Source organism: Megalobrama amblycephala, linkage group LG3 (genome assembly GCF_018812025.1).
Source record: "Megalobrama amblycephala isolate DHTTF-2021 linkage group LG3, ASM1881202v1, whole genome shotgun sequence".
Taxonomy (NCBI): Eukaryota; Metazoa; Chordata; class Actinopteri; order Cypriniformes; family Xenocyprididae; genus Megalobrama; species Megalobrama amblycephala.
This window is the reverse complement of record NC_063046.1, coordinates 30,560,845-30,580,825: the sequence shown is the minus strand read 5'-3', so window position 1 is coordinate 30,580,825 and position 19,981 is coordinate 30,560,845. Positions and strand designations below refer to the sequence as shown.

Here is a 19,981-nt window from a genome sequence, read left to right as displayed (position 1 = left end):
ATATGTTAATATATAAAGTATTAGTACATAAATATAGGAAATCAAAAGTGAAACTGATAAATCATAAGCCATAAACTATTAACATAGCCTAAATATTAATAAAAGTGCATGAATATGAATATTGACCATTTCGGATCCATCATATCCCTTTAAGGAATATTGCAGTGTTTATTTTTACGTCACAACAGGGAAGAAAAAAACTATCAGAAAGTTTGTTTCATGCTGACTTTAAAAGGGGTTGTCACAAGAAACAGCTGGGTCAAGAAAAAAATGTATTTCATTGTCCAATAAGAAGTAGAGATATCTTGAATATCCATAAAGCCGGGAACAATTTGCCAGCAAAGCATCATAGCAGTAATCAGGACTAAACAGAGTGTCTCACTCACCCACATGGTTTGCCATCTAAGGTAGGTCTGTATGATTTATTGGAACGCAAATTCACTGGTTTAGCCAATCATCATTCTTTTCAGAAATAGTCGTTAAAACAAAAGAATCGATGTGAGTATGACATCAAAGTACCGCGAGAGCGATTGGAGAGCAGAAGGCTCCGTATACTTTCGAATCGCTCTCGCGGTACTTTGAAGTCATACACCGCTGTGCCGCTTCGCTTGAAGTTGAACACGCATGGCTTTCGGAGTCGACTCCCCAATTGTTTTCAGGTACTAATACCATTGGAGAAATTCACTCACACACTGTCCGAAATAATGAATTTATTCCATGAGCGAAAGTGTCCGATAATAGGGCGGTGATAGCTGGTCAGGACCCCACGACGCATTTAGCGTGGCCCAACTTTGTTAAATAACCCAGCGTTTATCTCCTAATACGACTGGAGTCATTTCATGTGAGTGAAGATGATTTTAAACTTATATCCAAGTCCAACACACAAACACGTTCAGGTGTGAGAACAGCATAATCCATCCTCCTACATATTAGGCACACAACTCACCTCTTCTGAGAAAAATGTTTAATTTGAAGTGTCTTATCTATATTTGTATATATCACCTAATTTCCTAGAAGTTAAAGCACTTACCATAGGAGCATCTAAAAAATGCCTTAAAGGGACAGTTCACCCAAAAATGAAAATGTTGTCATCATTTACTCAACCTCAAGTTGTTCCAAGCATGTATGAATTTCTTTGTTCTGCTGAATACTAAGGAAGATATTTGGAAGAATTTCAGTAACCAAACAGATCTCACCCACCATTTACTACCATAGTAGGAAAAATAAATACTCACACTGTCCGCAATAATGAATTTATTTCATGAGCGAAAGTGTCCTGTAATAGGGCAGTGATAAATGGCATTATTTGGCTGGTCACGTCATCTCAACACGGAGGCCCACACGACGCATTTAAATGTAGCCCAACTCAGTAAAATAACCCAACATTTGTCTCCTAATATGACTGGAGTCATTTCATGTGAGTTAATATGATTTTAAACTTAACAACATAAGCAAATAAATGATTTCAGGGATCCAAACCACAAAATATTATTTTGGGGAAAAAAACAAATATGGGCCTACCACCTGTAGCCGTACACAGAAATTGTTGGCATGAGAACAGCATAATCGATCCTCTTACATATTAGGCGCACGACTCACCTCTTCTGAGAAAAAACATAAATTTGTAGTAAAACATAAAAAGATTCAACAGCTGAGACATAAACAGAACAAATTTCATAGGCATTTGACGAACAGAAACGGAAAAACGAGTCCCTGAATAGACCGGGGATCAATATCAAAGTAGAAGTGGCAGTCAGTATCTGGTGTGGCCACCAGCTGCTTTAAGTCCTAAATTGCATCTCATCTTCATAGACTGCAGCAGATTTACCAGCTATTGCTGTGAGATGTTACTCCACTTTTCCACCAAGGGACTTCTAAGTTCTTGACCATCTCTGGGGGGAATATATAGTTATACGTGGTTTGGCATTGCAAGGACGATCAGCTGTCCTCCCTGTCTCCCTGTAGCACTGTCTCAGGTGTCTTACATTACGAACATTGCAGTTTATTGCTCTGTTCACACCTGCAGTCCTCATGCCTCCTGCAGAATAGCTAAAGGCATTCACACAGGTGATCAGGGAACCTGGGCATCTTTCTTCTGTTTTTTTTTTTTTCTTTTCTTTCCCACAGTCAGTAGAAAGGTCTTTTTAATGTCCTAAGTTATTGGAACTGTGACATTAATTAAACTGTTAGTGTCTTAAGGACTGTTCCACAGGTGCAAGTGCAATAATTGTTTACGGTTCATTGATCAAACATAAAAAACATTGTTTAAACACTTTCCAATAAATATCTGTAATATGTAAAGCTTTCAAAATTATCTTTAAAATACAGTATATCCTGAAAAAAAGGGATGTTTTTTTTTTTTTTTTGCTTAGTTTATATATTATTCATTCGTTGTTCATTCATACATTCATTCCATTCAATGGTCGAGTCATAAAAACACCAGCACAAAAATGTAGGCAGAGTTCACTCGCAGAAAGAGTGATGAACACAATGCTGAATGGTTGTATAATTATACCTTTTCAGTGCCTTATTGTGCATTATAGGACTGAATGGGACTAGCAAACCTTCTCCAGTAGGATACCACTCCAACAGGGATCCTATTTTCCATCATGAAAGGCATGAAACATAATCTCTCTGACCTTTCACATGCAGCTTGATCTGATCGTCTTGCTCGTGGATTTCTAGATAGTCAAGACCTTTACCATATTCAAAAGACTGATTGGCACTAAAATGACCCAATTATCCCTGTGATGAAGATTAAACTGAGTCAAGGTCTGAAGAAAACCCATTAAACATGAGATTTACAGCCTGTATGTGTTTTCCAAGGGGTGAATCTCACAAATATGGAGGGTTAATGATTACACTGGGTCATGTAGTAGACTATCTGCTTCCTAAATTAATGATTGACCTACAACTTACGCACTTTGAAATATGTTAAGCAAACAAAATCACACAGATTAAAGATTTCGTCAAGCAAAGTTCAAGGCGTCTGCAGTGCAGTTTGTTAGTCTGTGCCATCAATTTATGTCTGGACAAAATTAGAAAAGAATTTTAAAAAATTAAAAGGTTCACCCAAAAATGAACATTTTACTCACATCAGAAAATGCCTGCTTCTTTTCTATACAGCAGGTGTAAAACACTATGTGAGAAGAGTAGTTTTCATAGTATTTATAAAACAGTAGGTGAAAAGTACTATTTACGGCAGGATTCTGAAGTGAGCATATGATGAACACTTTACAATCTCATGCCACAGGAAAGGAGTTGTAAATGGTAATGAAGCGACACAACTGTTGCTGGTAGGTCACATGACAACATGGTTGATGTAGTAGTATGAATTTCAGTCATACCACCCATATTTATACTATACTGAACATACTTTTTACGGTCGAAAAGTAAGTTTCGAACCAAATGTACCTACTAGACTCATCATTTACTCACCTGCAAACCCGTATGACTTTTTTTTTTCTCCTGCAAGAGACAAGAGTAGATATTTTGAAGAATGTTGGAAACCAAACACTTTTGGTGATCAATGACTTCCACTGTATGGAGAAAAAAAAAGAAGACATTTCTCAAAATATGTTCCACAGAGAAAGAAAGTCAGGTTTGGAATGACATGAGGATAGTAAATTAAATTTTGTGTTACCTATTACTTTAAAAATGTTAGTTGTGACTTCATGAATCAAAATAATAACACATTATTTCAATTATATAATGCTTTTTTCGTTTTGTTTCCATTTCTCATTGTTATGATCCAATTTGAATTAAATTCAATTCAAATCCATCACTATCATTCTAAGTATAATAACACAAGACAAACTACAATTAAAAGTGGTGTAACCCGACTAAGGTGTGACACCTTCACGTGTAGAAATGGAGAGGGCTCCACCCCAGTGCTATTAACCCCACCCTATGAAAGCAGCTGGCTACAGGTACTGTAGGTGGGAGCTGGAGAACGCATACAGGTGAAATGTGGCTCGACGGGTCTGATGGGAAACAAGGCTTACGTAGCAAGCTCAGATACTGAAAGACTGACAGCTCTCTCTCTCTCTCTCTCTCTCTCTCTCTCTCAGTCAGGAGGAGTCTATATGGGACGCTGTCACTCTGGAGTTGTCTGCACACTGGAGGGCTGTGTTTCTACTGACCTCTGCACATCGGAATACTGAGCCTCTTTTTTCCCCCTGATTCTCTCTCTCTCACTCTCTCTGTTCTCATCCGGGGGAAGGAATTCTGGCAAAGCTGTTGAGGGGAACTTTTTCCATTCTTCCTCTCTTTCGCACACGCACACACACGCACACACCACGTTTATCCTCTTTTGGTGTGTCGCCTGCAGTGGTGGGCGCAGACGTTGCTAGTGTTTGTGTGGATGTGTGACTTGGACAGTGAAAAGGAGATATGCTGCAAAATGGCATGGCCGGTGCCATTAGCACCACAACCACTACAGAGATACCAGACCTCAATGAGGTAGGAAACTCTAATGAATAGTACATACAGCTCACTCACGTTTTCTTGTTCTTTTGAACTTTGTTTCCTTGTGAATGTTTGACTATAACTGATTCTCAATGAGGTGTTTATGTTTGTCTGTGTTTTGTTCATTCTCAGTCCTCTGTGTCCCTCACTCTTCCTCTCTCATGCTCTGGACTGTGCCCTAAAGGCTCGTCCATATCCAGGCTAATCGTTCACTGTTGACGTGTGTGAGGCAGCGTTGTGTTGTTCAGAGAGGGGCCTGTAATAAGAGCCACCGTCCTGGGAGGCAGGGCCCTGTCATGTTTATTTTATCAGGGCCTGGCGCTCAGCCGCTGTTGCTGCGGTCAGCTGCCATTCAGAGACATTCTTACAGCTAATCAACTGACACCCTCTCAGATGGTGCTAACCAGCGGAGAGGGCATCAAACCGCTGAGAACCACATTTTTGACTGTAGTAATTATTGATTTGAATCGAATAGACGGCCACATCTGAAGTGGTTAACCATTGAAGCATCTATAAGGACAGTTAGATTTTATTACAGTATTGTTATTCTATCCATCTTAGAGCAGCCTGTTTTTTTTTCTTTTTCATGCGTGACATTTGTCGGATCAGATAAGCGTTATCTTTGACTTGAAGTTTTTGTTTTGGTTTCAGTGAAATTGCTGTGTGTTTAATCTTGAGATAACAGTCATCAGATTGGCTGCATAATTAAACCCAGATTGTGACTAATAATTGTTTGTTTGTCTGTCCGTTTTTTGCGTCCTGCTGTGTGTATGTCTGTATATCTGTGACGAATGTCCACCAGAGGAGAATCAGACGTCTCAGATTAACCCTCCGGCCTGAGGACAGTGCTAAAACTCAGAATGAAACTGCCAACTCTGTAAGTATCTCTTTAGCATCTTTCAGTAAACTTCTTGCAGCCAGACAGATTGGCGCTAGTTGTCTCTTTACGTCATAATAAAACACTTCCTCTTTTCACTGACTTTGACATCTTCAGTCTGTTTGCATAGCCCCACAAATGGCATGATGGCCTGATAGCAAGATAAGCTCAACAAGATAACATAAATTACTGATTTTTTCAGATTATGACACATCAGTTGGAGATAGTCTAGATCTAGGGTTTATAGCTCGGGGGTCTATGGTCCCATAATGGTCCCTGAAGGCACTCCAGGGGGTCAGTGGAAAAGTTGTATAAAACATTGGTTTCCATTTGCATGATATTCTTAATAATTTTAAAATATTTAACATTTTTTTTAAATATTTTATTTTGTGTTTTTCACATTATATACGAAGTAAGGAATACAAACAAAGCAACTACAACTATAGACATGTACTATGAAAAATTAATATACACTACCTTTTAAAAGTTTGTGGTCAGTAGGATTTTTTTGAAAGAAATTAATACTTTTATTCAGCAAGGATACATTAAATTGATCAAAAGTGACAGTAAAGACTTAAATTGTTACAAAAGATTTCTATTTCAAATAAATTATATTCTTTTGACTGTCTATTTATCAAAGAAGTCTAAAAAATGGTTCATGCTTTCAACAAAATATCAATAAATGTTTTTTTTTTGTTTTTGTTTTTTGAGCAGCAAATCAGCAAATTGGAATGATTTCTGAAAGATCATGTGACACTGAAAACTGGAGTAATGATACTGAAAATTCAGCTTTGCCATCACAGCAATAAATTACATTTTAAAATATATTTAAAAAAAACAAAAAAACAGTTATTTTAAATTGTATTTATATTTCACAATATTACTGTTTTTTTACAGTATTTTTGATCAAATGCTGCCTTGGTAAGCATAAAACTTAACAAAAATATATATAAGATATATTGGATAAATATAGAAAAAGACGATTGACAAAAAGGGGACAAAAAGTGAATCGAAAATAATTATGGTGTAAAGGATTTACCTTTAGGCTTACCTTTTAAGGGTGTGACAGATTGAATTTCAGAAAGGGGAAATTTTCAACATTGTTTTGTCTATGAATGTGGGGTCAGTGTTTCAGAGAGATAAATCAGAGACTGTGTCCTTTCTCTGGGGTCATCATTTCCTTTGTGCGTCACAGATCCATACTGCCTTGTCAGTAGCACGCCACATACCTATACTGATAAAAACACATGGAAATATTCACACAAACATGAGAATCCACAAACAATTTGCCACTTACTCCCATTCTTGGAAATACATGCAAAGATTTCATAAGTAAACGACACTTTACTTACCGAGCTAATATGTTTAGAAACAAGTTAGGCTTATAAATGTCCTTGAGCTGCCCCCAAAGTTCAGAGTCACATGAAACAAAGCTTATGAAATTGAAACACCTATTTACCAAGGGAGGTGAAGTTAATTTTGAGCTTGTTTACAGATACAGGTTAGTCTGTGTGACAAATTAAAATGTGTATTTGACAGTACCTGCTGTAAGCCTTCTACAGACAGTGGTGTACTGAGGACAGAAGTCAAGAGAGGTGTGTCTGCATGTACATGAGAGTTTTTATCTGTACCTTGGCCTGGAACTTGCTCCCTGCAGCTCTTAGTCCTTGAAGTTCAACTGATATCCGCCCTGTTTGGTCTCTGATAGGAGCTGCTTTGGGAACATCAAGCACTTTCGTTAGCCAGACACTCATGAGAAATAGAAATCCAGGAGCTCAGCCAACCCAAACCTGTTGATGGTCTTATCAGTGTCTGTCTCATGGGAAGGGCCAGCTGTGGCCTTTGTGTTGTGTGCAGCATCAATACACAAAACCCAGGACTGCCTGATGGGTTGTCAGTGGCTATTTAGTATGGGAATTTGGCAATTACAAATTTCAAGTGAGGGCAAAAGATTTCCCCACGCAGATTTCACATTTTGTTCAAGTTGGTCACGGCGGCCAACAGAAAGCTACTTTTTCTGCCTTCGAAATTTTGCTAGTGTGACTGCACCTTTATGCATATAGATGAGCTTTCAAGGTGCTTTCATTGTCAACATGTTTAAGAATATTAAACTTTTATTTAGCCTTTATGTTAATATTAACCAGTTATAGGTAGTATCTGGGTGAGGTCAGGATTTACATCCGGATTTTGCATTGGCTTTCAATATAAAGCCTTTCTAAATGTAATCCTTTACAACGTAATTGGTGACATAACTGTACCAAAGTGAAACAAGGTCAAAAAAAGACTAAATGAGGAGAGGGAAGAGGACAGTCAGGAATCGGGATAGTTAGGTGTAAAGACTAGAGGACATTTAATTTAAGTGAGAGATTCTATTTCTGCCATAACAAAGAACCAAGACAAGAATCCACTGCAAAATTAAGATGGGTGTGTGTGGTAATCCTATCCTCCATTGGATACCTGTTTACCTGTGGCCTGGATTGCCCGAGTTACAGCTGTTGGATTACAGAAAGGCCTGAAATTTACACTGATCCAGGACCAGTATTACTCATAAAAACAGTTAGCTAAACAACAAAAAAGACAACATAACTGGTCAGCAAAGCCGGGGTGGGTAGCTAGCTGTACACCAACACCACCCACTGCATGCAAACAGATACAGTGTAAAACAAAAGGCTAGACTTGAGTTTACACCCTCCAGCACTTCGTTATACAACAACAATAGACCTCAGTGAATAGTGTTCAGTTCAATCAGTAAGATTACGTGAGCAAAACAGAATATGAAACAGGGAAAATACACACTAAGACACACTTACTATATTAGTATATTAATATTCTGCTCAGAAATGTTGTCAAAAAGAGCATGACAGTTTAATGAACGGAAATTTGTTAGTGTTGTCTGCCGTTATATTTTTAGATGCTTTTAGTAGAAATATTTCTGTGAAACGTTAAATTATTCGGGGATTGTTTACACTATTTTCTAGTGTTTTATTATTAAATTTAGATGGATCAGTTCATTCAAAAATGAAAATTCTGTTTTATTTACTCACCCTTATGTAATTCCAAATCCATAAGACTTTCATTTGTTTTTAAATCACAAATGTCTTTATTTTCCAATGCCTTTTGTGATTTTTTTTTTTCTTACAATTTTATGATCTTTTTGAAGCATCAGAGTTTTAATGGAGTATATTTTAATGAGACAGAAATCTCTCTGTTTTGATTAATTTGTGTTTTAAAGATGAATGAAAGTCTATGGCTTTGGAACAACATGAGGATGAATAATTGATGACAGTTGTCATTTTTAGGAGAACAATCCCTTTAATACTTTATGAAGTAATCATTTTATGAAAGGACTAAGGCTATCGAGGCTGCACTGTATCATGATGGCCACCCCAAAAGATGAATTTCTCTGTTAAATTTATTAGACTTTATTAAATCCATCAAATGATTCACAAAGATTTTTACACATAACTCATATCACTATATAAGGCCAAAAATAGGAGGTTCTATGTTCAACTATTTAAAGGATTAGTTCACTCCAGAATTAAAATTTCCTGATAATTTACTCACCCCCCATGTCATCCAAAATGTTTATGTCTTTCTTTCTTCAGTCGAAAAGAAATGGTTTTTGAGGAAATTATTCCAGGATTTTTCTCCATATAGTGGACTTCAATGGGTTGAAGGTCCAAATTGCAGTTTCATTGCAGCTTCAAAGGGCTCTACACGATCCCAGACGAGAAATAAGGGTCTTATCTAGAGAAACCACTGGTCAAGTTTTTAACCACAAATGATCGTCTTGCACTAGCTCTGTGATGCACTGAAAAGGTCACACGTGACGTAGGCGGAAGTACCCCAGTAGGGTGAAAAACTCAAAAAATCTCATTTTCTAGTGAAAATCATTGTTTTACCTGTTTGTCTTATTCTTTGCATGTTCGCTTTGTAAACACTTGCTCGGTACTTCCGCCTATGTCACAAATGACCTTTCCAATGTGGTTAAGTAATGCGTGACGCATCGCAGAGCTAGTGAAAGTCGAGCATTTGTGGTTAAAAAGTATATAATTTTTATTTGTTTTAGAAAAAGACAGATTGTTTTGCTAGATAAGACCTTTATTCCTCGGATTGGATCCTTTGAAGCTGCACTGAAACTGCAATTTGGACCTTCAACCCATTGGTAGCCATTAAAGTCCACTATATGGACTGAAGAAAGAAAGACATAAACATCTTGAACTAATCCTTTAAATTTCTCTCCCGTCTCTGAGTGTCTCATATTTACTCTCATGGGCTTGTGTTTTTGTGTATTATCTGTCAAGTTCTATGAAGTCCTGTGCAGAAAGCCATGAACTGGCATCATTATTTTATCTTATCTCCATGCACTCCCACACATCTCTCCCCTTCAGTCAGAATCAGAAGGAAAACATTAATACTGCACTCTCAACATCTTATAATTTTTGCTAATGAAGAATTGTTCTCATGTTCGCCCTTAAAATTGAAACAGAATTCAGTCTCTGTCAGTGAGGAGGCTGAAGCTCTGTGCTTTGTTTTGGAGAGGAGCTGTGAGGAGGTGTGGCCATGACATGAATGAGATTACAGTTCTAAGAAAATATGTCTTGAGAAAAGCGAGGGGAACACCACACCCTGAGAGTGTGATTACAGCTGGAATTCATTAGTGTTGTTTCATCTCAATACAATGTGAAAATAGCACCATGTAAACGATAGAAAATGGTTTCTTTTAAACCGGAAGACATAGCCTTTGCACAAAAACCTGTGATGTCTGATAAGGCCTTTTCCTCAACATCCAGACAGCAACATAGTGTGGCCCAGATCCGGCCCACATCTGGTACATGTGGTTTACACACGGACCAGATGTGGGTCGGATCTGGGCCGACACTATGTTGCTGTCTGGGTGTGAACACAATATTGGTTTGTTACATATAAACCCAAGCAACAATATTTCTAAAACATTTGATAAAACATATAAAGATACCATGTGTTACATCGCAGGGGGAGAAACTGGTCAATGGTTCCTGGAAAAAGAAAAATGGGCTCATGCAGAGAGAAAGACCGCCTGGGAGAGAATCACCTCAACAAGAAGACAACGTAAGACAGCTTCAAACACAAACAAACCCAAATGTCTATTAACCACACTTATGTAAAGACTAATCATATGATTCTTGTAGTATTTTAATTGATGATCATCATAAGTTGGGGTCAGTAATATTTTTTTTTTTTGGGGGGGGGGGGTACTTTTATTCAACAAGGACATATTCAGTTGATCAAAAGTGATTTATAATGTCACAAAAGATTTATATCTTTTTAAAAAAAAATGTTCTTTTGAACATTCATAAAAGAATCCTGAAAAAAAGATTCACGTTTTCCACAAAAAAATATTAAAAAGCACAACTGTTTATTAGAATGATTTCTGAAAGATCATGTGACACTGAAGACTGGAGTAATGATGCTGAAAATTTAGCTTTGTCATTACAGGAATAAATTACATTTGAAAATATATTAGAAAACAGACATTTTAAATTGTAGCGATATTTCACAATATTTCTGTTTTTACTGTATTATTTTTGTTCAAATAAATGCAGCCTTAGTGAGCATGATAATTGTCTTTTGAAAACTCTTACCAACCCCAAACATTTGAACAGTACAGACACAGTATTTTCCCACTGGATCTATTATATAACTGTGCTTTTCAAACACAATAAGCTACATATGTTTTCTACATATGTTTGAATGTCTTTGTACCACCTGGTAATATAATCTGAGTAATTTTATCTATGATGGTGATGGAGTTCAAAACACAGGTGCTAGTTTCCCAAAAGATATTTGAGTTTGGTGCGTTATTGTTTGCGAAGCAAGCATGAGCTAAAGTGTATCTGTACAATATGACTTCAGGGCTTTCTTTGCACAGTAAAATGCTTGTTCACTTATTAAACATATCACAAAAGGAGCTTTCTTAAGGCATGCAAAACATGAAATATGACTCCTTTAGACACTAAATCTTAGAGACATAAAGACCCAGTCTGAAAAGTTCCCAGAACCCAGAATCCAGATTCAGAATGAATTGCAAGGTCATTGATTGCTAGCACTTTGCCCTTTAGCGAGAGCTTCTCACTTGTAGTTTGCCAAGGGGTTTGCTATTATGCATTTTCCTTTCCCTTGTCACTGTCATGAAAGAAATGTTTTCTCCATGTACTTTCACTGTGACTGGATAATGTTAACACAACAGCATTACAAGTTTCAGTTCCTTTTCATATTACTGGTGAAACTGCAGTTTAAAAAAGGACTTGGGTTTTTAATTCTTTCGGACTAGCATGCAGAAATACGACACCCTCACCTAGGACTATTCTGACTGTCTGCATCCCAGCTTCTTATTGTGAACACTCAGCAACAATGCTTAAATATCACAAATGTATACCCATAACAGCCAAAGTCTCACTCTTATTTGTTAACCAGGATGCTCCAGTAGGCATACATACACTCAGATACACAGCGGTGACATTGGTCTTCACGCCTGTAAACACTCTCTCTTTTTAAACATCCACAAGCTGAAATCTGACCCCTGTGGTCCTGTTCCCCCAGCACCTTGTGACCAATGGCATCGGTAGGGAACAGCTCGCTCAGCACGGGCCCAGAGTTTATGGTGTGGTGCACAGCACAGGCACCAACCACCAACAGGAAGTGATAGCACGAGAGTGGTCTGTCGGTCACCTGAGGGATGAGATGAGGTACATCAGAGAGGTAAGCACAGTGACTTTTCTTCTGGTACCTAGCTAACTGTAAGGTTAACTAGTTATTAGCAGACACTTGATATTCTTCAGGAATGTACATTCAAGCAGATATTGTATTTATTCTACTCCAAACCATCCTTCTGTTCTCAAAGGTACGTGACTCTTTGGAAAAAGTCAGAGAGCGGATGTATGGCCAGTTTGGAGGGATGCAACAATCAGTGCAAAAATTATCTCAGGAATTAAAGGTGAGCAAAATGCATTGATGACTAGTGTCATAAAATCAGTTTCAAAAGTCGTGTATTCCAGTCTTAAGCGAGACAGAAAATGGCGGTAGTTGCATTTGTATGAATTGAGAGAGATTGAGTCGTGATTTGAGAGACCCAGGGCCTTATTTCAGTTACCTGATGTCACGATTAACCAAACAGTTTTCCAGAGAGCTGTGTAATAATACCCAAGAATATTATCTACCACAAAGCCTTGCTCTTTCAGGCTTGATTAAAAAAATACATTTTATAGTGGTATGACAAGTTCTCAATGTGCTGACTGTGTTTGTACAGGCGGCCAACTCTCATAAGCGTTTCCTAGAGTCAGAGGTGAGGACGAGAAGGGCAGCTATGGACAGCTTTGACCAGATGAACAGCTCCCTTATATCAGCAAACATTGATCTGCAGGTACACGATCAATGCGGTCATTGCCACTTGACAAAGGCTTGTTCTGTTCAGAGAAAGCTCTTGACGTTGTTTTTGTAGTCAAACTGCTTAGACTGATCAACATTTAAATGTCAGTGTCACATTAGAAAAAAACTTCCTACCTTTCTACCTTTTTATTCATCCATATGTTTGTTATAATGCTTATGAGCTGCTGCTGCTGCTGCTTTTGTTGATGATGGCTGTTTTAGAAATCAGTGCTGGAAAGCTGTCAAAACCGTGTGGGGAACAGGGATGAGATGAGATCTCTGCGCAGCTCGTTGGAGAAGACAGAAGAGAAACTCAAGGAAACAGAGAGACAACTAGCAGCAGCACAGGCAGAAAACCACTCTCTCAAACATCAGGTACACTTGCAAGCACACACAAACAGCTATTATACAAAGCTATTATTGTCAGGCAGACCCTTAATGGTATGAGCAACATAATACTATGGACTTTGCCTCTCTTTTGTTAGTGAAACATTACATAATAGATTATTGAGAACACCTACTGGCTAGTATACAATCTTGAGCACAAATTACAACAGGAATAAATACTGCAGGAGATAATGTTGACATGACAAGCGGTGACGGCAGCGTCCTCCAGTGTGACATTCCATATTTTATCGAAAACTCTTCAAAAGATTTTTCAGATTATCATTTTTGTAATTATTGCATATACAGTTTTTAAACCTTGTACATGGAATAATAGTAAACTGTAAAGAAAAAATCCACCTATTTTAACTGTTGCACTTCAATTTTTATGTATAATCAACTTAAAGGATTAGTCCACTTTTAAATACACTTTTCCTGATAAATTTACTCACCCCCATGTCATCCAAGATGTTCATGTCTTTCTTTCGTCAGTCGAAAAGAAATGGAGGTTTTTGAGGAAAACATTCCAGGATTTTTCTCCTTACAGTGGATTTCAATGGCTACCAACAGATTGAAGGTCAAAATTAGTTTCAGTGCAGCTTCGAGGGCTTTAAACGATACCAGATGAGTAATAAGGGTCTTATCTAGCGAATCGATCGGTCATTTTCGAAAAAACTAAATATCGCCTTGAACGTACTTTCCGCTTCCGCATTCTTCATAACGCTTACGCTGAATGTTCTACGCCTTCCCTATTCTACTTACGGAACGAACGCGGCGCCAGTTTTTTCCGTAACTTGAATAGGGAAGGCGTAGGACATTCAGCGCTAGCGTTATGAAGAATGCGGAAGCGGAAAGTACGTTCAAGGCGATATTTTGTTTATAAAGCATAAACGGTTGTATTTGTTTCGAAAATGACCGATCGATTCGCTAGATAAGACCCTTATTACTCATCTGGTATCGTTTAAAGCCCTTGAAGCTGCACTGAAACTGTAATTTTGACCTTCAACCTGTTGGTAGCCATTGAAATCCACTGTAAGGAGAATAATCCTGGAATGTTTTCCTCAAAAACCTTAATTTCTTTTCGACTGACGAAAGAAAGACATGAACATCTTGGATGACATGGGGGTGAGTAAATTTATCAGGAAAAGTGTATTTAAAAGTGGACTAATCCTTTAAATTATATTAAACTGATTTAAAAATCGAGATAAATCTCGTATTAAAAGTTTAAATTTCTTAAATGATTTTGATGAGTTAATGTAAAAACATAAGTTACCATGACTTACTAATCATACTGTATCATTTTTTTACAGTGTAGTTAAAACACCAAAATTAATGTGTTATACTACAGGACCGTTTATGTTAACCTCACTGCTAAAAGATTATTTAAAATGGTTCAGAAATCTTAGATATACACTTTTACATACTGTATATACAGTGGGGTCTTTGTATTATCCATTGTACTTGGATGTTTTCATTTTCTGCATGATGTATTTGATATAATTAAAAATGAATGTCAAAAAGTAAAATTGTACTCTGTTTTATGAAGTGTATAGGTTCAAATTAAAAATATAGTTTAAAAAAAAAAAAAGGAATAATTTGAGAGGAATGAAAAGGGTAGATGAAAAAATGTCCATTTTGTTTTAAAGGCTCAACAAGTGTTTGTAAAACTTGATGATAATGTTCTACAGCATGATTTGAGATGATCCAAAGAGAATCTCTTGTGCTTCATTGGAAACAAGAACATCAGATTTTTTTTTAATGCTTAATGTCACTTTTTTACAAGTTAATATCCATGCTGTTTGAAAACTAAATAGTTTTTGTGTGTGTGTAGGTGGAGACTTCTCAGGAGGCAAAGACTCAAGCACTGAAAGAATTGAGTGCTAAGCTACAGAGGGAATATGAGGAACAGCTGCAGGAACAGCAGAGGCAGTACAGAGATGAGATCGAGGCATTGCAGGTACAGATATAACCAAACAAACAGACACTCTCACAATGCCTTACTGTCCAACTAGTTCTAGTAAGAACTGCACTGCATGATAATGCAAAAAATGCATTAGTTTATACGTGTGACTTTTTAAAGACTTATCTACAGACTCATTGTAAAAAGGCTACTTTTGTATTATACTTCACTAGCAGTGCATGAGGATTCCAATCTCATAACAGGAAACATCTGTAGTTATTCACCAGGGAGGAGAGAAAAATGTCCATTTGTTTTTTCTAAGTAAGGGTGCCACCTAGTGACGATAGTGAAGATTTCAGAGCGGATGATGGTAACTGACTGATGGACAGAGGCAAATAAGTAACTGTCATTCTGAGCGTAAAATGTATGACCTGTATGTCCACAGGCACAGCTTGATGACTACATGAGGAGACTTGAGGAGGCAGAGAGGAATGCTCAGATAGCTGAGGCAAAGATTGCTGAAAGGGACCAAAGAATTACAGAGGTGGAAAGGCTACTAAACTGTATGGCTCAGGTAAATAATATCAGTTAGCTCAGTCTTTGCCTGTTACCCCTGAAGGAAACTATTTATACAACACTTCTCTCTTTATAACAGGAGAAGGGTGACCTGACAAAAAAACTTGTTGAATGTGAGCAACGCTTGCGTGGTTTGGACCAAACTGACCATGCAGACAAAGCTGTGGCCAAACAGTAAGACATCTAATGTATACTTATAATGAGTTTGCAGCTGAGTAGAGTGGTGATGTGATGTTTTCTTAATTCAGAATGGTTTCAGTGGACAGACTAAGATCTATATATAATGGTAATTATATATCAAGTAGGCCTGGGAAAAAGAAAGCATTAATTTCTGCAATTAATATTTGCTTTTTAATGCATTAAATAGTTAAACCAATTCATGCAGCATCTAAAGTATGCTAATTTCTTTTTCCTACATCCTGGATAACTGATAGGAGTATTGACAGAGACAGAAACACCACCAAACACACTTTATAAAAGGCACAGCTAAATATGACATTTATTATAATGGGTTTATGTGACTTGTTTAAGATTCACTTAAATTAAAAGTTATTATAATATTTTTAATGATCTGTAATTTTTTTAATGATCTGGCCTTCAATTATACTGTTATTAAAGGGTTAGTTCACCAAAAAATGAAATTTCTGTCATTAATTACTCAGCTTCATGTTGTCCCAAACCCATAAGACCTTCAATCATCTTCAGAATACAAATTAAGATATTTTTGATGAAATCCAAGGGTATCTGATCCAGGCATAGGCAGCAACGACATTGCACCTTTTGAGGTCCAGAAAGGTATTAAAGACATTGTTAAAACTGTCATCATCATTACAGTGGATCAACCTTAATGTTATGAAGTGACGAGAATATTTTTTGTGTGCAAAAACCCCCAAAAAATTAATGACTTTATTCAACAAATTCGTCTGTCCCTTGTCATGCTACTACATTATTTTCGTTGCAGAGCTTTAGTGTTTATGTCTGAATGTGGCTCAGTATTGGCCGGCTCCTGCGTCAGTATCACACGCATGTACTTAGTTAAATTATGATTTTAAAAAAATATTTAAAATGTCATTTAAAATCTTTATGTTGGGGACTCAGTGTAAAAATGTATTGATTACAATTTTTTATGTTAGTTTTATGTTAGTTATGTTAATTTATTAATCAAAAATTATGTCTTAATTTTGCCCTCTCAGAGAAAAAAAATGCTACTACTAATTCTAATGGTATAATTTTATTTCAAATTTTTTATTGCATATATTATATCTCTCATAAGCCACGTGTTCCCTGCCAGGTCCGAGCAGCTGAAAGGGGAAGCGGCAGAACTGCGAGAGAGAATAAAGCACCTCAACGACATGGTGTTCTCTCAACAGAGGAAGGTCAAGGCCATGATAGAGGAGGTGAGGATTTACAAAGACTTTCTTCCATGTACACAAAATAAACCAAAACCATGACACCATTATTGTTTTAATTATAAAACAAACAAACAAACCAACAATTCTGCAGGTTGAAACCTTGAGAGCAAAAGTTGCACAGAAGGATATGTTCATTGCTGAGCTGCTGGACAGGATTGCCATTGTGGAGTGTGAGGTAAAAGCAACGTTTTCAATGCAGCAAATTGTGATTTTTTTTTTTTTTTTTTTGCCTGTCCCTCGCATTTACCAATCTAGAAACCGCAGATTGGTTGGAATAAGCATGATGAATATGATTATTCCAGAAACCATTGCTATTCTTTCAGCTGGACTCTTTTGAGTCTCTTTGGTTGTCATTCAAATTTCTCCTACATCTCATTTGAATCAGTCTTTTTCCTGTGTCATCTTTATATATCTGTGAAATCAATTCTCTACTTAATTTCCTATTGCCTCTGGTCTGACTCTGTCCTGTGCTTTGCTTCTTTTCCTAGAATAATGAGTTAGAAGACAAGTTGAAGTATTTTATGTCTGTACAGAGAGCATCTGAGACTAAAGTAGTCACCAGGGATATTGGAGTTGGCTGTGACCTGCCTGTTAGGTAATGAGCACAAGTTCACCTTGCCATAAGAAAATTAAAACTGCTTTCGAGGCCACGTCTTTACCCACATGCTCTCCCTGTGTTCATAGATCCGAGGAGCTGTCGTATGTCGCTCCTGTCCAACCCAGCCCTGTCTTATCAACCCCGAGATCTTCTAGCAGACTGAGCAATAGTCTACTTAAATACACTCCTGGCCAGTACACCACAATGCTGCGGTCCAATGTAGTACATACACAAGAAACTACGACCAGTACCACACAAACTGCACCTCTATCTTCAAATTACGTTCAGACAAGCAATGAAGATGGGACGTCCGAATCTCCAACAGCCCCAGAACTGTCCTCTGCCACCAGTCCTAGAGCGAGAACCAGCCCGTCACAGATCTACACTCCTTTTATGAAGCTGATGGAGATGAGCTCGAAGATGAGCATTGATTGAATGAAGTTCTACTGAAATGGAGGCTGATGGAACATGAAGTATTCTTGTTTTGTTACTGCTCATGTAACATTACCGTATATATGTAAATAACCAAAAGATCTGTGAATAACTTATTTTAGTGATGCACTCTATTTTGCTTTGTTTACCAAATATCTGGTGATTTTATGTGATAGCCCTCTATATTTTACAGTTATCTATTTATATTTCCATCTTTCTGAGCCCATTTTTGTTTGGATTATTTTCTAAAGTGTATTACCCAGATATTATTTTGTTATATATATAAAAACTCAATAATAGGGTCTTTGTATGATCAGCTGTGATCAAAACTCAACACTTGAGTTATAATAGATGTTTTTTTCACTTCAGTGTGTATTAACATGTTTAATGGATCCATTTATTTGTACAAAGAGAGTTGTGGACATCAGTGGCCTCATACTCTTGCACTTTCCACCTGGAGCTGCTTGATGCTCAGACTCCAGCTTATTCACCTTCAACAGCTCAACTAAACGTATTCAGAATGCCAGTTTTAAAAAAATGTGTTGGTTATAGATCCCCGTTGTTCTAGACAGAGTGAAGATTGCTGAGAGAAAACAGGGCTCTGTGGATTGTTCACAGCGTTAATGTGTTAATGCACTTTTCTGAAGACTCGCTTCAGTTGCCAAAATCACATCATGATTTATGATGTGTGCAAATGAAGTTTTATAATGTACATTTGAGTCTTTACCTGTCGTACAAAACTCTAAAATATATTTGGTATTAAATATTTTTCACTGACTGAGCACTATATTTACACAGAACTGGGTATATTGTTCAATAAATAAAATGTTCAAACCTCCCTGTCACTGGACTTTTTTAAAACTAAGGTTATAGGCCTGATCTGTGAGAAATCGCTTTTAAAATCTTCCTTTATAATGGTCAGCTGAGCATGTTCTTGCATGTTATGTCTCATTCTTATGTCTCAGGCTTTACTGAGTGGAAATTGAAAAACAAAAAAGCTTACTGAACAGCACACTAATAATAATAATAATAGTATTAGAATATAATTGTTTATTAACATGAATGTATTGGGGCAGATTTCATGGTGCTGTAGGTATTGTTTACTATATTTATTTGCTTGGTCAGAGTCGTGGGTTTTGTTTCTTTTGCTGTTATAGTAGGCTGTAAGGACCTTTGAAATAACTGAAATAACGTTTGGCGAAGTGATATCGACATGCAATGCGGTCAATATCTGCCTGGAACTACTTTAGCTGTGCGTTTCCCTGAAAACAAAGGCTTAGAACCCAAGAGGCGACACTTTGATAGTTTTTGGGTAACAGCCACTAGATGCTCCGGTAGCGCGGCCGCCATGATGGGGTGAAAATACTAACTGGACCATAGAATCCTTTACATCTTACGAACCCAAAATCGGCGAATTTCACTGCCAAATCAGAAGCGCAATAGAACAGTTTTTTAAATTAAGTCACCAGTAAATTGTTTGGCTCGTACAGTAAATTTTGTATTGTCTTATATGTTTTATTTTACCAGCTGTTGAATCCAACCTTCATCCATCTGAGGTACCGTAGTTAGTCTACTTTGAGTACTTCCATTTTATGCAACTTTACACATTTATTAAGAGTAAATTAATAATTAATACATTTAAGATCATCATGTTTGCAATGAACAATACAGATCAGACCTAGTGGAATAATAATAGTATTACTCCACTAGGTCTGAATTGAAATATATTGTATGTTTTAATGGATCACGCTGCAAACATAATGATCTTATAATACATGATGCATTGCTGTGTCCGTTATCCCATAATTCCCACTTTTGGACACTTTTGCTTTAACGGACATTATCAACACTGCAAAATCAAGCTGTTATATAATTCATATATTTATTGTCCAACATTCCCAATTTTTCTGATGCATGTCCTTAATTTA

The 19,981-nt window shown here is 37.1% G+C and overlaps 1 protein-coding gene across 3 annotated transcripts; it reads left to right on the top strand.

Annotated features, from left to right (window-relative positions):
* Positions 1-265: 265 nt before the first annotated feature.
* LOC125265087 (myocardial zonula adherens protein) lies at positions 266-18,891 on the top strand. 3 transcript variants are annotated; one of them, XM_048185059.1, is made up of 15 exons: positions 266-407; positions 4,071-4,461; positions 5,270-5,344; positions 10,340-10,435; positions 11,927-12,085; positions 12,228-12,320; positions 12,633-12,746; positions 12,974-13,126; positions 14,967-15,092; positions 15,481-15,609; positions 15,691-15,785; positions 16,903-17,008; positions 17,115-17,198; positions 17,512-17,618; positions 17,708-18,891. In XM_048185059.1, the coding sequence occupies exons 2-15, from the start codon at positions 4,393-4,395 to the stop codon at positions 18,054-18,056; spliced, it is 1,755 nt and encodes a 584-aa protein (XP_048041016.1). In that variant the 5' UTR covers positions 266-407; positions 4,071-4,392; the 3' UTR covers positions 18,057-18,891. The 3 variants fall into 3 exon arrangements, with proteins under 3 accessions (XP_048041016.1, XP_048041017.1, XP_048041015.1); XM_048185060.1 differs by lacking the exon at positions 266-407 and adding an exon at positions 513-659 and having other exon boundaries at positions 17,557-17,618; XM_048185058.1 differs by lacking the exon at positions 266-407 and adding an exon at positions 513-659.
* Positions 18,892-19,981: the final 1,090 nt, after the last annotated feature.